The following is a 17,651-nucleotide window of genomic DNA, read 5'->3' as shown; positions in this document are numbered from 1 at the left end:
TAGTACTTCATAAGCTGTTATGGCCACTCTTGCATCACAAAAGGTCCAGAAAACAAAAATGCCAGAGTAATTTATTAGCAATTATTTTTAGCACAAAAATGTTTCATATCCACCCTTTAAAAATTAACTTAAATATTGTCCCATTTAAAATGTACTTTTTTGTTAAGCTAAAATCGAATAAAGATTGTATAATATTAATATATGACGCTCAAATACTTCTCCAGATGACAAAATGGTCTAAATCCAATTTTCTTTTTCTACTCATTTTTTTTAATGAGGCATATCACTGGACACCCTTCTCCTCTTTGACAATACATTGGGTCCTTCGTTTAGCGCCAGTTTAGATTTTCCTGTGTGAGGAAGCAGTTAGTCGATTCTGTGAATGAAATTAATTACCGCCTGGTTTGGTCGGGAAGACGGTCCTAAAGAAAACAAAGTAATATTTTATGAGGTTCTAATATTTGGTTTGGTGTCACCGGCAGCAGAAGACAGGAACCCGAGCAGCGACGAACGGAGGTAAGCGTCGACTTTCATTTGGAGTCAGACATGGAGAGAAAGTACTTTATAATAATAATATAAAAAAAAAAAAAAATTGTCAGGGTGTTCGCGAAAGTAGAATGTATTTCCGTAAATAAACAGTGTTACTTTTCATATTAATTTTAGACGTGCATCATGTGTTAGCTGTTTGGATTAGCATTTTACTACTGTGACGTCGGTGAAGAATGTAATGCATACTTGTTGAAAACATTCCGTTTCTCACACCTCTAACCTTTAAATACATGGCGGTTCTGCACCAGTCGGGTTCAGACATCCTCTGACAGGTCAGCTTTACAGGATGGGCCTTTATTCATATTTTTACATTCAATATTAACATAAATTGTCACACAACTGATTGTCAGAGACACAGAGCCTGCTGGATGAATCTGAAACAGCCAGGCATTTCACAGTGATGTAATATGAATAGTTATGATTGTCTGTATAAATGAATTGATTTTAGGATCTGCTAAAATTCAAAACTTTTTTTTTCTTTTTCACAGTTTATAACGTAACAACCACAATTTTTAAGTTTCTCCTAGATTTTGTTTTCATTTTATGAATTCAAAAGCTGAAATATTTCTGTCATCTCAGATTCACAGATAATTAAACTTTTTTTCATGTCAGAATTGCCATCTGAGATCAGCCGCAGTCAGCACCTCTAAAATGGACAGTAAGTATTAGAAAGTTTAACACACATTAAAGTAAAGACTTTTGGAGTTTAATACTTAGTGGCTTTTTTCCCCCTCAGGTGAGGACGACCTGGACATTCTGACCGCGCTCCTGGACGAGAGCGAGGAAACCGGCGAACCGCAGGTGGACGATTTGGACGGGCTGTTCGATGAGGACAACGGAGACGATGAAGAGTACAAAGAGGACGGCGAGGGGACGGACGCCGTGTCGGAACTCTTTGGGGACGTTGAGGACATTGAAAACGAGGAGAAGGATGTGAAGGGAGAAGGAAGTGAGAGAGAATCCTGCCCCGACTTGGACAGGTCCAAAGAGGATTTGCAAGGTTTGTCTCACATCACTTTCACTCCAGATTTGATTTCTGTTCCATTGAGGATTTATTTATTTATTTATTTGTTTGTTTGTTTGTTTGTTTGTTTTGCTTTATTAAATGTGTCCCTGTGTTTTCTGCAGAAGAGCTGAGGAGGATGCAGGAACAGATGCAGAAGCTGCAGCAGCAGCTGCAGGCGACTCAGAACAGTTCAGCTTCTCCCAAAGCAGGGAGATCAAAGCCAACACCGAGCCAGAACCCAGCGTCCAAACCGAGCCGGGCCAAAGCTGAACTACAAGCAGGTAAACATGTTGCTTAGCAACTCTACTGAGCTCTACTGCACCGCTGCTGGAGGGCCAGGAAAACACTCATTGATTGGCTTTTAGGGATGAATTCAAACCTTGTTGGTTGTGATGTGGAATGATTAAGCAACAATAAACTTCTTTTTTTAGAGCTTATGTATTTGTTTTTATCATTATTTTTATATAATTAAACATCAAAGTTCGTTTCTATTATTTCTGTTTTCTTTTTGTTACATTCGTAATTATGCAACAATAAATGCCTGATTTAAGATTATTTATTAATCAACAAATTTCTTTTATTATTTTGGTTTCATTTTAGTATTTTTATAATTAACAGTAAATGTATGTTTTGAGGAAAAAAGATTCCTTTTTTAACTATTTTATCATTAAAAACTTTTATTTAATTATTTCTTATTTATTAAGCCAAAATTAACAGTTTGAATTTTTCATAATTTATTTGAAATGTTTGTATTTAAGCAAAAAAAAGGTTATTTACAGCAACACATTTTTACTATTTTTTGTATTACTTGTTTAAGCCCCATTATAATTAAGCAATAATAAACTTTTAAAATGATTTTTATTTGTTTTGTTACATTGTTTTACAATTTATAATTTGCTTTATTTAGTTATTATGATTTTTTTATATTTATGTATATAAAAATGCAACAATAAACTCCAATCGTTTTTAAAATCAATAAATCGGAGCAGAACTTTGAAACCTAAAGACCCAGAGTAAATACCATCGGTGCTGTAAACTCGTCACCAGTTCTGTATTTCCAGTGGATGTTCTTGTGACTTTTTCTTCCAGTTTCAGCGTCTTTATCCGCTCCGGCCACAGGGGGGAGCTCCAAGCTGCAGGAATCCTCAGACTTCCTCTCTCAGCTCAGCAACGCAGACTCATTCAAACGTAAACCAAGAGTGGCTCACCAAGCCAGAGCTTCACCTCCAGGTCACACCTTCACTCTTTGACTCACCCTGGTCTGCTCAGCTCTGAATGAAAGCTGTCCTTGGATTTCATGTTGTGCATATGTTCTGTTTTCAGAGTATAGGAAACCACTGGTGGAGGTGAAGATCGGCAGCTCCTTCCAACCACTAGAGAGCGCCAGCGAGCCGTGCGATCGCCTGCTCTCACCCCCTCCCTCCCACACTCGAACCACAGCGGGTGGAGAACCTAAACCATCTAAGCCAGCGGCTCTGCCTCCTGTTCCTAAAGACGTAGGGGTGGAGAAGTACTCAGGACTGCGGCTCAGGTCAGAGCCGCTAGCCTGTGTAATGCTATTTAAAAACATAGAATTAGATGGTCATTGGTTCACTGAGTTGTGGAGCACTGAGGTCTGAACCGATGCTTTTGGTCGATGCTTCATCAGGAAGCCGCGGGTTTCCTCAAGCGAGATGGAGCGAAAGATGGCCGACCGGCGGCTGATCCGGCTGTCCCAGGTGCCGGAGCGGCTGAAGCGGGAGAAGCTGGAGGACAGCGACTGGGTGACGTTCGCCGTGCTGGTCAGCAAAGCTACGCCCCAAAGCAGCAGCAGCGTATGTTCTGATGCTTTATGTTATTACCATGACCGCCCGACCCTTGACCTCCCATTGGTTTCATGACTCAACCTTCTCTCTGCAGGGCAAAACCTTCAGCGTCTGGAAGCTGAACGACCTCCACAACCTGGACGTGTTTGTGTCCCTGCTGCTGTTCGGTGACGTCCACAAGGAGCACTGGAAGATGGAACCTGGCACGGTCATAGGAATCCTGAACCCCAACCCCATGAAGCAGAGAGACGGCTACGACGGGGTGAGGTACACACTCTCAGAGTGTTTTCACACCTGATAGTCCAGTAGACTCGGTTTGATTGGGGACCAAACTTGCAACATTTGGCCCATTTCCAGCTGGTGTGGTTCATTTTCACACTGAGTCAAACCATCCAAACTAATTTTTCCCTACCTGTTCCCCTCCTCACCTGTGATGGTGCTGCACCAAGAACCACTGAAGGAAAAGACAGGAAAACCTCATAGCAAGACACTGAGCACAACTATCTTCTTCCCAAAACTAAACAAAAACGTAGTGGCCTTATATTTTAGCAGATGTACAAGCTATTTCTCCCGCGAGTACTATGTTTACATGTTTGTTATGGCTGTATTTACCCAGAATTCTTTGTGTTAGCATCTGCTTTCTGCTTTTGGAGCAGTTGTTGGTCTGCTTGATGTTCACATATGCATTCAAACTGAGCCAGACTTCATTTCAGTTCAACCCAGGCAAATTTTTTTAGGATGACCAGAGTTCTATTGCGTGTTCCAACCTCCCCAAACAGACAGGACATTCTGGGCAAACCAACTAGAGTTCAATTAAAGCGGACTAAACAGGGCTGGTGTGAATGCACCCTTAGAGACTCTGAAACAGAGCTTCATTCCCAATCGTTCCTCGCTGCTAACACCCTGGTTGCCCTGCAGGTCAGTCTGACGGTAGATCATCCTCAGAAGGTTCTGGTGATGGGGGAAGCTCTGGACTTTGGGACCTGCAAGGCAGTGAAGAAGACCGGGGAGCCGTGCTCTCAGATCGTTAACATGGTAGCCCTCCGTTTGCCGCAACATTATTGTTCCAATCCGGCTGTCTCGTCCGATGCTAACCACCTGACCCTCTCTGCAGTACGAGTGCCAGTACTGCCAGTACCACGTCAAGGCCCAGTACCAGAAGATGAGCTCCAAGAGGGCCGAGTTGCAGTCGTCGTTCTCTGGGAAAGCCCCCAACCGGGTGAAGGGGAGCGGGAAGGGGGGCAGCCTGAGAGAGCGTCTGTGTCAGGACGGCTTTTACTACGGGGGGGTCTCCTCTGCTGCCTGCGCCGCCTCCCTGTGAGTCCTGGTGAAACTACAATCCAAGTTAATGTTCTTTATTGTAAAGGTTCTACTCAGCTCAGGCTTAGTTTCACAAAAAAGTCTGGAATCCATGTAGCTGAAATTACATTTTAAGGCCTTAAAGTGTCTTTAAATACATTAAATAAAAGTTAGTAGTGGCAGGACTATTTAATCTCATATTTAATTTATTTATTCTTTTCCTCATGGGACTGTCAAACTCTGTCAGGCAAGAGTTTGAGTTGCCCGCGTACTGAGTTGAGGCAGTTGAGAATACCACTACCTAGCTGCTAATATACCCTTGCTACCTAGCTAGCTACTTTTACATCAATGATGGGAAAGTGAAAATTCATCTCCAGTTAGCTGGACAACGTTCGTACATTTCTGTGAAGATGCAAGTCTTCAATTCCATTCATAATGGTCTTAAAAAGCATTTTAAATTTGAGTTGGTGAAACATTAATCAACCATGAATATTGTATATGTATTTTATATGACAGATCAACACGGAGTTGTGCATAATTGTGAAGTAGGAAGAAAATTCTGCATGGTTTTCATATTTTCTTTTTACAAATAATAATCCAAAGCATAAGCCATGCACTTCATGTAGGATATTGAGCTGTTAGCATGTCATGGCAGTTATGAGTCTGTCAAACAGCAACAGTCTTGAGTCAGAGGTTTCTTCAGAATTGTTGTAACACTGACTTCTACTGGACAGTCTGCCTGCCAACATCTTGAATGTTGATGTTTCCAGACTCTGGCTGAGCTCTAAATGTACAAAGCTCCAACAGACTCATTCACACACCATGTTTCAGATGTTTGTTTTGTAAATAATGTTGAAATTAATTCGGATTTCTTTTAGTTTTTCAGTAAAACACATCTGCAGCTTCAGTAACTAGTGAAGTGTGTTGCAGGACTGCATCTAAACCGACCAAACTGGTCCAGAAAACCCTGGATAAGCTGTTTGTGAGAGGATCGGCTCAGCTCATCAGTCAAGCCAAGAAGATCGGTACGCTGCCTGTATGCTTTACCTCAGCTCTCAGCGTTTTCGCTTTATGTCTTTAATAAATACAGAGAAAAGTTGAGCTGTTTATTAAAAAAAATCTGATGTGAGACTTCAGTTTTCTGGCGATTACCAGGTATGCAGTCCGGGGAAGTTTCTGGATGCTCCAACGAGTTTAAGAGCCTGATGACGATACCAACCCCAGGAGCTCTGCAGCTGAAGAAACACCTGGAGCAGGACAACCAGCTGGGTTGGAATAATAATAATAATAAATATTAGAATAAAAATAACAATACTCCTCCTGAACTTGATGTTTGTCCTCAGCCTCCAGAAATACATCCGGAGCTGCGCTTCAGTCCATTTCTGCGTCCGACCTCTTAAAGCAGCAGAAACAGAAGCAGCGGGAGCTCCTGGAGAGCCGCCGGCACAGAGTCCAGCAGAGGGCGCTGCAGAACCCAGGAAGCACCGCTACAACGCCGGGCCGAGCCGGTCTGACGTCCCCAAAGGCTGCCTCGGAGGTTCCCACGGCGACGTCGGACGCCCCGACGTTGGGCTGCGGCTTCTCCAAAGGGGACGACATTCTCTTCTTTGACAACAGCCCGCCTCAGGCTCCGCCCCCTAGCGCTCTCAGCCTATCAGCTGCCAAGCTGGCCGCTCTGAAGAAGCTGAGGGGGAAAGGAGCGGCGCTGGAGAGGGAAGACCCCAACGCCGTGAAGAGGAAGAGGAGCGACAGCAGCGACATCAACGCCCGAGTAGAGAAGAATCAGACGTCCCCAAATGGTGCGTACAGAAGTGTTCACACTTTAAGTTATGATAAATTGAGTTCATCTAAAGTTAACTGATCTTATCGACCGGCTAACAATTAATTGATAAGCAGCAATTTTATTAAAAACCTGCATTTTCCCTTGTATCAAGATGGCCTGAAGTGTTTCTAAAACATAAAGGGCAAATTTTTCATAATACATAGAATTTTTATAAAATTAATACAATTTAAAATTTTGTATTAAGATTTATTAAATACTGACTGAATAAACAGAAAATTGTGGTTTTCTCAGAAACTAAGATATATTGGTAAAACATAAAACATGACTTTCAATATATGTTTTCTGATATACTATTTATTAGCTCACCTGCTCTGGGATCACAGATGGAAACCTGTTTGAGCTAAATCTGGTGTTGGGCATCTTTTATTAATATTTTTTGCACATTGTCCCTGTTTTAAATAAACTTATTAGCTGGGAAAAAAACACCTAAATGTCATAATTTGATTATATATCAAACTTAAATCAAAGGTGACAATGTCAGTGACACAAGCTTTGCATTTATTTTGTAATCTTTTGGCAAAAAAGGAGGTGGTGATTATTATAATGTTTTTTATTTGCAACAATTACTTTTGGCAAAAATGACAGGCCATTATTTTTGGAAGGTGACTATAAGTGGTATAGTCACCTCCTCAGCTTCAGAAATGCTGAGGACAAACTATTGATTCTGCTTATGCATGACCAGTGGCGCCCTCTGCTGGATGGCTGCCAAACTACAACACTGAAAGAAGCAGATATTTTTTAATCAATTTGAGACTTTTTTAATCTAATAAACCATTAATCATGAGTTCATTAATATTTGGTATCCTTGGTTGAAATGATTTCTGAGTACCTAAAGAACTCCTTTGTCTCACCTGCTCAGGCGGGTCATCCGGTAACGAGGAGGAGGAGCCCGCCCTGAAAAAGAAACGCGAGCAGCAGCGCTACGTCGAGTCCGAGGAGTTCCAGAAGATCCTCAGCGCCAAATCTCGTCACAGCGTCGCGCTCCAAGCGGTACAAACAGAGATTTTATTACTTTTTTTTTATGTTTAGCTTTAAGGAGAGATCCAGATAACTGAGGCTGCTTCCTGCTTCCTGCAGTCAGAGTACCAGCTGCAGGAGCGCTACTTCAATGTTCTGGTGAAGAAGGAGCAGATGGAGGAGAAGATGAAGGCAATCAGAGAGATGAAGTGTCGGGCTGTCACCTGCAGAAAGGTACACCGTGGCGTTGCCGTTAGGAACGCCTCCGTCTGTCGTTACGGAGTCTGATTCTTTCTCCACCTTCTCACTCCTACACCTCCAGTGCAGCTACACCTACTTCAAGCCGGCGGATCGCTGCGTGACTGAGAACCACGAGCTGCGGTGGCACGACGCCGTCAAGCGCTTCTTCAGATGTCCCTGTGGACAGAGGGCCATCGCTCTGGACAGACTGCCACACAAACACTGCAGGTAACCCCGGAGACCCCTCCTCTTCTTCCTCTTCCTCCTCTTCACGCTCACCCAGAACCGCAGACTAAACTGAGCTGATGTCATTTCCAGCAACTGTGGGCTGTTTAAATGGGAGCGAGACGGGATGCTGAAGGTAAGATGGAACCGCAGGAGAGGAGAAGCACAATGCATGCTGGGAGATCTGAGCTGAGGTTCTGGATGTTCTCTTTCAGGAGAAAACTGGACCCAAGATTGGAGGAGAGCTTCTCCAGCCTCGAGGAGAGGAGCACGCCAAGTTCCTCAACAGCTTGAAATGAACTCTCACCACCGAGAGGAACGAGTGTTAAGTTTTTAGAATTATGTAGCAACATTTTTTTTTAAATCAAATTTTAAATTTAAATGTTTTTTAAAGAATATTCAGACGTTTTAGGTATTGAATTTGTAAACAGGCTGAATAAAGCAAGACTTTACAAAGTGTCATGTAAAAGTCTGTTTTTATCCTTTCTAATGGAAAAGTTAACCTGAAAACTTTGGGTGTTAAAATGAGAGAAAAATTATTGATATAGTTTTTTATTTTCCTCTACACTGTCTTTTAAGAAAAACAAAAGAGAATTTTTTCATCCACTTTTTCAATTTCTCCAAAGTTATAGAATTATAGGATTATTATTTAGTAACTTATTTTTCCAAAAGTTGACAAACTCAAAATATAATGGCCCTGATTAAAAAAAGAGGTCAACTAAGTGTAACCCTACTCAAAAAATAACTTCTGATTTAGGAAAAACACAGAAGTATAACTTATGTCAGCACAAGCTGATAGACAGCGCTAAGACCCGCCTCCTGGCTCTGATTGGTTGTGATTAATGGCGGAAGGCGGGGGATCTCTTTTTTCTTTTTTTGTAAACATGTCTCATGCCACAATGTCACGTCATAGAGACAGTTTCAATAAATATGTAAAAACATTTCTTATAAGTTTCGTACTTCAGCTTTAATACTGTGGAACAGCTCACAGTGTGTTTAGTATTTTTACATATAAAATGATTTGTTGCAGTGTGGCAGCAGCACCATAACTATTAAAGTTCAAAAACTTGAACACAGGAGCTTCTGTGAAGTCTTTCAATTCAAAATAAGAGATGACATCGCTCTATAAAAATACAACCTTCTGGCTCTGTAGGATTCTTGGAACAGTGAATTGATGCATGGAATCAATCAGCAAACGCTCTCTACCACTTTGTGTGTGTGTGTGTGTGTGTGTGTGTGTGTGTGTGTGTCTGTGTGTCTGTGTGAACTAGGTTTTTATATCCTTTTGGGAACCTATTTCTGTCTACAATGTGGGTATGTGGGGACCATTGGTCCTTGTGGGGACATTTTCTTGGACCCCATAAGAGGAAATGCTGTTTTTGGGTTGGGGGTTAGGTATGTGATGGTTAGGGGTAGGGCAAGGGTTAGGTTGTAGAAAATGATTGGAAATCAATGTAAAGTTCCCACAAGTCACAAAAACACAACTGTGTGTGTGTGTTGGCAGCTGTACTGCCAAATCCATTTGGCTCTCCTGCAACTCTTCACTTCAAGACCTACAGTACCCAGTGCAGATATAAAATAACTGTTGCTCTATGGTTTTCTTTGGGATTATCATTTCTCAGCACTAATACTTTGTCTTCTTTATATGATTTTCTCACTCCTCTGTTGGTCTTCCATCCAGTGTGTGTCAGATATTTCCTCTCTGGAATGTGAGATTCATTGCAGCCTGATGGCTTCAGCAGCTTGCTTCATTTTTATTTTTCCACCCCGCTTCCCTCCTTTCAAATACTCCAAATACCAGACATTGTGGAGGCAAGGTAGCCTCATGGAACCTGGTTTTTATTCCTTTGCAACTTAAATACATGAAAGTCAGCACAAACCACACAGTGCCATCAGCTGCACTGTGTAGTTCCTACAGTATGCACATGTAAGAACCATTTTAAAAAGCATGCAAAACTCATAGCTTCCCATAGAAAAACTGCACAATTAAAACACTTTACACATATGGCACAATTTCTAAATTATGAAAATAGGATAAGGTTTGTGGAAAACTTAATGTAGCTTAATGTCTTACACATGTGAATAACTTTAGCGCTTGCTCTCATATATCAGCCATTTGCCGCTGATACAGGCGCCTTGTTGCTATAAAGAAGAGGTGGAAATCTTTACACGAAGTCACGTGTTCAGTGAAACCAGTAGAATCGAGGATAGAGGCCGTCGTAGTGATACTCTCGCAGCTGCTCATTCGTCTCTCTTGACCTTTCATTTACTTCTGTTAAAAAAAAGACATGTTATTGCAGCTTGTAGCGTTTTAGCTAATGCTACTTTTGTAAGCTAGCACATTTCCTGATTCTAAGGGTGAAAAAATACCTATGAAGAACATTAACTATGAATTTACCAAAGTTGTGATTCACACATATTTAATCATTGCTAATATTTTTCCAGCTGCTGGATTCCTGAACTGTTTTGATACCAAAATGGTGGGAAAGCTGCCAACTAAGTGGAAGCAACTCCAATTGGGTCCTTATTTAGTTTGATTTACCGGTTATAAATTATATGTATTATATTCAATGTTGTTTTTATATAAAATACATTTTTTGAGAAACATTGGCTTACATTTTCTTTGAAATCTTAAACTCAGTTCGCCAGAAAAAGCTAACTGCTAAACCAGTTCTCTGAAATGTTGGGCCTCCTCAGAGACTCGATCTCAAAGTAGAACCCAAGTAGAAACGTAGAACCATTACTTGTAGAATGAAAGCTACTCTAACACAGCTTGGAAAAATTATTTGACATAGAGCCTTAAAGAATTAGTTCTGTCACCACTCATGATTTCAAAGTTAGTTGTCACATAATGTCATGTTGGTCACTTTGCCAAACATAATCAATATCCTTCCTTCCTTGTCCAATTTTGCCTCTACTAACCATTAAATACATGAGCAATTTAGTTGCACCTCTGATTTTGAGAAGCCTGATAAGCCTTTCTTGGTATCCAGAAACCATCATTGTGCTCTGTTCACATGTCTTCTTTAAGATGCTGGTATGCCAAAAGTACCAGTGATGGTTGGCTTCCACTTTGCCTCTCACACTACTATTCTTGCATGTATAGGGGGCAATTTTGGTTTTCTACCACAACCTTCTTTTAAAGTTCTTGTATTTTTAATCATACGTTGTTGGTACTGCAATCAGGGATGCCAGCCGGGAGATCTTGGGTATTGCTTTCTTGTCTGCAGGTTTTTCAATTTAATTTCAAATCAATTTAAAGTACAGCTGTAAAACCTTTTACACCAGAAGTGCCACTACGGGTGTGAAGCAATTTTCTGTGGACACTTCTTTAAAGATGCAAGGATTTTGCATACCTATCTTTTCATTCTTTTTTTTTATGGTATTTCCCGTCAGAAGACAACCAAAGATAATCCCTAATGGTTACACATAAATGAAACTGGCAGCTATCTTTTTGTTTTCTCCACGAGCCTCCCTGAACATCCTTCATATGAAGCCAAATCACATTTTTATGGTAAATAGTTCTCAGTTTAGAAACTGTGACTGCAACCATATCACAGCTTTCTGACCACTCCGGAGATGATTGTCAGCTTTCGGTGGACCGCAAATAGATGCTTTGAATGCGCGCGTCGTCCTGCGGTCCAGAGGAATCATCCTCTCCAAGTCTGAACTGAAGCTGTTTAGCTGCTTCTTAATGCATTGTTTGTTCAGCCATGTCGTTAGAGTGTTGGGTTTTCTGAAAGCATGTGCTGGGGTCTAACTTATTGTCTTACCATCACGGTCTTCCTCAAGGTAGTTCTCGTATTCGTCTCTCTGTTCCTCGTTATACTCCCTCCTTCTCTCGCTGGCAGCTCGCTTCATTCTCTGCTCGGCTGTGGGGGAGAAAAAATAAACACATTTTAGTCTTTCTTTTTAGTTCAGGTTAAAACGGGAAACTCGTATGTTTTATCAATGGCGGCGGAGGAAGTGAATGAATCCGTTCAGCCAGCGTTGGCCACGCTGCCAAATACTGAATTAACATGAACAGCTGCCTCGTTTGGTTTGGCACTTCTCCCTTTGCATTAGAGGACGGTTGTTTACAGCGCAGACAATTTCCAGTAAGCTTATTTTTTCCCGGTAAGCTTCATAGCCTAGAACATTTAAAACCTCAACTCTGTTAGCAATCCTTCCTCTAAAACCCAGACCCCGAACCCGCTGCACAAAGCAAAGCGTAGAAGAAAGAGGCATGGTTTTTATCAGGCTATACTTATACTTGTTCTTTGTCATCTCAGCTTTCAAAATTCATTGTCATCCATGAATACTGTATGTGGATTGAGGCTGATCTCATAACAGCTGAAAGGTGGATAAAACCTTTGGCAGATCAGCAGTAAATTTAAAGTCTCGCTTCATTTGTCGCAGGGTGGGGAGGCCTATCCACCTAAAAACATCTAACCTGACAGAACTCAGGAGAACAAGAAAGCATCTGAACTAACTTAGACAGTTTTGACCAAAGGTATTTAATTCAAGAGTCTCATCAGATTTATGTGGTATTTACTCAGTTAATACAGGAAACCAAATATACTCAAATGAGTATAAACACCTAAATAATTAAGTGAGCTGGGTTTGGCTTTATGTAATCTCTCTTTACTTCTCTTTGTATCAAATCAGCAGTTCTTTTCCATGCAGGCAGAGCATGGCTGATACACGCATTAAACTTTATTACACTTTTAGGTGTACCCCTAATTTAACACAAGTGGCAACAAGATATGGATTACATCATAGTAAACACACAGGTCTGCTTTCAGTCTGCCATGTCACTGTTCCTCCAAAGCAGCCAATGATAAGTTAGCTTGGCTGCTGGAAAACGTCACAATTAGGCTCAAGCTAAGCTAGCGTTATAAACTGCTCCCCAGATGCTTTTGACCATATGTAGCTTTTTGTTTATTGTATTTTCCACAATGAGCGCTACTGTTAAATTATTGGCATTTATCAAATAAATAAAAAGACACAAAAATTAAAAATCCAAGATGTTTGATTAGCACTGTTGGATGTTAGTGCTATGACATTAAGTTAGTGGGTATAACCTAATGGTGTTTTTACGAGCCATGTTATTAGCTCGGGGAAAGGCTAATGATCTATTTTAAAGTTTTAAACATTGTGCTGATATCCTGTGCTCTATTGGCTTTGGAATGACATCACACCAAATTTAACTGTGTTGCGATTTTAAGTCTGAAAACAAATGGGATTTGCTAGCTCAGTGAGCTGGCTAACTACTGTTACCATTACAAGTCGGTAAGAATGTTTTTCTCAGTGTGTTATGTAATGAAATGGTAAAGGAACACATTGACATGTTGTCCAGAACGATGTGTGTAGCTGGTTTAATTGGTTATAAATTGCCAGAGCTTCAAATAAACAGGCCATTATTGCAGCTCTATATATTTTTTCTCCCCCCTCCTTCTAAGCTGCCAACACCCACAACACGCACAAAGTGTTCCTGAGAACCTCCACCCCTAACCCCTTGGTTTGTCTTTTCACAAACAGACTAATGCTGGTCGGTAGGGCAAGAGCTGTTTGCGGCCCAATTTCAGAATGGTACAGATGACCTGCCAACACAGACGGCTGTTGCAGATAGACTCTTAAATAACTTTTATTGCTAAGATTTTCACAGACTAATTAAAATCCTCTTCAAATGGAGACTGTTAACACAAAGTGTTTGGTCTTTAACAGCCATGTCTTTTGCTTTCAATTTATTTTCACAGTAAATCGGACCGCAAAGATCTGGTGATTTTACTCAAATTCAGAGATGGCCACACCCAAATTGACTAAATACTGCAAGTGTTTTTAAAGAAAAAGTGACTCAATCGCTGCACCCTGAAGTTGTTGGTTTTTCCAAGACCAATAACATAATTTAAAAAAAATAACAATTATCCCCTAAAAATTAGTAAGTTATGCTTTCCTGCTAACAAGGCAAACATGCAAGACACTTTTTTCTGTTTTGCATTTGCAATGATTTACAAATCCCTTGTCTACAAATGTCTGGTAAACATAATAATAATAATAATAATTCTAAGTTTTGTGGCCAAAGAAAATGTTAAATGTGGCAATTTTTGGTTGTGGCAAAAGGTTTTGAACGTATGAGAGAAAAAGATTTACAGATCGCAAAGTATTTTAAGCAATCTGTCGTATTAAAATCTTGGCTAGTGACGCTAGCCAATCAACGTGATTGGCTAGCCTGTCTACAGCTATGTTTTCTGAAAGTGCTCATACTTTGGGATGCCAACTCCCCGTTAACTGGATTTTCACAGACTAATTAAAGTTGGCAAATGAGTGTCAAACTTGTTCTGGGCGCAACGGACAGATTACGCCCCCCATGGTGTGCTACCCTGGGCAGTGAGTCACATTAGAAAACCTCTATTGGGCACAATACTGGTTTACTACTTAAAATCAGGAGCATTTTTACTCCTGAGTTATTCACAAGTGAGAATTCTGTGACTTATGTAACATCATACATCTGAAATAAAAATGATTGGAAAAGTAACTAATTCTATACAAAGTTTAGAATTAGCTACTTTTTAGCTAATTAGAAATTTTCAATATTTTACATTTATGAGAACAGCTGTCCTCTGCTCTGACGGATACAGACGTTCCTATGCATTATTGACATGAGCTGTAGAAATGCTTAAAATTAAGAAATTCTGTAAATTCTTCCGACTGCAGCGTGTCTGGGTTTCAGTGCTTTGAAGTTGCTTTCTATATGGCGGTTACTGAAGAGGGAACGTTTTGTTCCGAGAAACCCGACAAGGCAGAAGTCGCTCCACAGTATCCTGTGACTCCTTGTGCAGTTTCCAGCTCGTGTGAGACTCTGTCTTGGTGTCGAACCACAAATAGTGGAGCGTCTGTTATTCTCCTGAACGTTGACAGCTCGCAGTCGAAACAAACCATATCACCGTCCCAGTCTCGCCACAGACCAATAAATCCACCGCTCTCTATCTCAGCTCCTTAACGACAGGCCAAATGTGTCTGATATAGGCCATAACTACTGCTGCAGCTACATAGGGGCATGCCACAGCAACTAACACCAAAAATAAATCAAATTACCCAAACAAACCTGTTATTCCACTGTGGCGATAGACATGGCTTAGGCCAGCTTTTACTACACCTACCTTGGACCTCGGCGTAGGACTTGGGTGAACGGCGACTGCGGCGTTTTTGACTGAAGAAGTTTGAGGCGTCTGACTCGGCCATAAATACCTGCCGCGCAGCTCCTGGAGATGACAGGACGGGGAGTTTAAACTCACATAAAAAATGAGGAGCTGTAGACGGTAAAGGCTGAGCAGACATTACCTTGAGCATCTGCAGGTTTGGAGTCATCCCGAACCGCGGCGCTTTTCACCACACTAGAAACTGGAAAGGATGGAGGAAAAAAAAAAAACTGGTATCGACTCTTTAGATTGTATTTTAATGATATTCAGGGTAGAATAATCGGGTAAGGTTTGAACAGTTTTCACACTTGTCTCCAGGGCCGGTCAAAGCCTAGGGCCCGAAGCTGATTTTCATTTGGGGCCCACGATGCCAACATGTCAACACCAGATGATTGATCGTTCCTAAGCTACTCTATGTGTAGCATACATACTATCATTAGTATCATTACCATTAGCATTAAATATTTCAGTGGCATTTAAGTGTGCCATATTATTTTAACTATTTGAATGTAACATCAGCTGATAAACATTAAATTTACAGTAAACAATAAATTATATATTTTAAATTTGCCCAAAAATGGCAGCAGCTATCAGCAAGAAGAGATTAACTAATTATTTATGTGACTATAAAAATGATACAAATTGGTTTTCCATTTGTAAAAGCATTTAGTTTGTATTATTCATTGTTATGATAGCAAATGCCTGCAGCATGATAAAGCACCAAAAATTTGGAGTTTTTAGGGGGCCCCTGGTGGTGTCGCCTTTGGCCGGTCCTGCTTGTCTCAATATGGGGCGATTGCAATGCAAAGGAGAGTAAAAAGTTCTAGACATGCTGTTTTTAGTGTTTAATTCAAATCAAAAATACTTTATTCCTTCCAAAGGGAAACTAAATGTCATATTTGGAAAGCGAGAGGAAATAAAAAGGAACTTCAAGTCATCAGATGTTTGGGCCATTATTGGCTATTGATGTAATCTAAATACATTAAATTAATTAAATTATAAATTATCTAATCTTTTTTTAATAAATGTGCCTAAATTAGAATAAAATCATTAAACTCCATAAGTGAGATGGATTCATCTTAACTGTAAACTTTTTAACTTTGTTTCACTGAAAATGGGCAAATCTGCTCCATGGCTAACTTTTACTACCAACAGAAAGTATATGTCTTAGCGTTTTATAGATTTAAACATTAAAAGCTCATGGTCAGACATGTATGTTGTGCAGTTTGAAATTTGAAACTGATTTAACCACCAACTCCCAGAAAAGAAAACTGTATATTGTTAAAGCTATCGCTAACGGCAGCCATATTGCAGCTAAGAAAAGTTCACTTCATTTTTCTGGCATAAACCAGCTTGGACATTTTTACTTTTAACTTCAAATGGGACAACAGTCACTTGATTCATTTTGAATCTTTTTATCCTTCGAAAATTCATGACATGATTTAACCTCTTAATTCAAAATTATAAAGCAATTATTATTCATACTGCACCTAAAATAAATATTACAGGAAGAATATTATGTATAACATTAATTATTTGTTTTTAAGCAGAAATGTAGAAAAAAAAACTAAATTTAGTATTTTTTTTAACAACTTATGTTCAAAATATGATAATTGTTGCCTTTTTGATCCTTATAGAGTAACAAAAGTGTAACAAGCTAAAGATGTGTGAAGTAACTGCAAAACTTTTCTAAAAAAAAAAAGATAAGAAAATACAATCATAGATTTGAAACTAAGATAAAAAATAGTTCTGAATTCTTCAAAAAAAAAATTTTTTTTTCTTCCAACTGTGAAGGCGGGACGTTGCTGATCCCTTCCATGCTGACAAGGTACTTACAGGTGATGATGAGGAGGATGGAGAGCGAAGACAAGACGAATGCTCGAGTCCACGACATTCTGAGGGAGAAAAGCCAGATCCGTGTAGGACTGAACAGCACACCTATCAGAGAAAGACTGAGGCTGGATGGAAGGATGGACGGGAGGAAGGTGGGCGAGCCAGGAAGGGAGGAGAAGAGGAGGAGGAGATGGAGGGAGGGGAGTGAAAGGTTCATCCAGTGGATGAAAGCTGATGGTATTTCCATTGCTACTGGGAGGGAAAAAGAGAAGAGACTGCACCACTTTGAGCACCTGATTTTTTTTTTTTTTCATGCTGCCACTAAAATGGAAGCTATTGGGGGAGAACAAAGATCTGGCATGAGGAGGACGCGTTTAAAAAAATTATGAGTCAAATCTTTAACTGATGTGACCACAGCAGCAGTTCATTAAAGGAGCAGTGTTCTGTAAAATCCACTGTTTTTGAGCTTTACATCATGTTACAATGTTATTCCTTCATCACTAAAATACATGAAGTGTTGCTTCGATTGTTTTGTGCATGTTTGAGAAATCCTTTAATCTCCATGGCAACCATTCAGCGGCACAAAAGACCCGGGCGGACCAAGCTACGCCTTCCAGACGCAACTCCTCCTCAGAACTGCAGTTTCTAAGCTTCCCTCCCTGCAGCTCCCTGACTCCACTCCTTCAGACTAGCCAGCGGCAATTAGCAAACAC

At 40.4% G+C, this 17,651-nt stretch overlaps 2 protein-coding genes across 2 annotated transcripts; one reads left to right on the top strand and one right to left on the bottom strand.

The window, feature by feature from the left end:
* The first annotated feature begins 207 nt into the window (after nucleotides 1–207).
* Nucleotides 208–8,868, top strand: mcm10 (minichromosome maintenance 10 replication initiation factor). Its single transcript, XM_088003136.1, has 18 exons — nucleotides 208–516; nucleotides 1,162–1,207; nucleotides 1,286–1,549; nucleotides 1,678–1,836; nucleotides 2,645–2,785; nucleotides 2,879–3,086; nucleotides 3,204–3,369; nucleotides 3,455–3,622; nucleotides 4,279–4,395; nucleotides 4,475–4,677; nucleotides 5,590–5,684; nucleotides 5,815–5,928; nucleotides 6,003–6,458; nucleotides 7,362–7,492; nucleotides 7,580–7,693; nucleotides 7,782–7,927; nucleotides 8,018–8,060; nucleotides 8,140–8,868. The coding sequence occupies exons 2-18, from the start codon at nucleotides 1,201–1,203 to the stop codon at nucleotides 8,221–8,223; spliced, it is 2,616 nt and encodes an 871-aa protein (XP_087859262.1). The 5' UTR covers nucleotides 208–516; nucleotides 1,162–1,200; the 3' UTR covers nucleotides 8,224–8,868.
* Nucleotides 8,869–9,728: 860 nt separating this feature from the next.
* On the bottom strand, nucleotides 9,729–17,595 carry ucmaa (upper zone of growth plate and cartilage matrix associated a). The gene is made up of 5 exons (XM_014973694.2): nucleotides 16,942–17,595; nucleotides 15,248–15,307; nucleotides 15,067–15,168; nucleotides 11,698–11,796; nucleotides 9,729–10,196 (listed from the first exon to the last, which is right to left on the bottom strand). The coding sequence occupies exons 1-5, from the start codon at nucleotides 17,183–17,185 to the stop codon at nucleotides 10,108–10,110; spliced, it is 594 nt and encodes a 197-aa protein (XP_014829180.2). The 5' UTR covers nucleotides 17,186–17,595; the 3' UTR covers nucleotides 9,729–10,107.
* Between the last annotated feature and the right edge of the window lie 56 nt (nucleotides 17,596–17,651).

This window comes from Poecilia mexicana, unplaced genomic scaffold (genome assembly GCF_051168715.1).
Source record: "Poecilia mexicana isolate PSO_F unplaced genomic scaffold, ASM5116871v1 scaffold_23, whole genome shotgun sequence".
NCBI lineage: Eukaryota > Metazoa > Chordata > Actinopteri > Cyprinodontiformes > Poeciliidae > Poecilia > Poecilia mexicana.
Note: the sequence above shows the minus strand (reverse complement) of the source record. Positions and strands in the feature narration are given on the sequence as shown.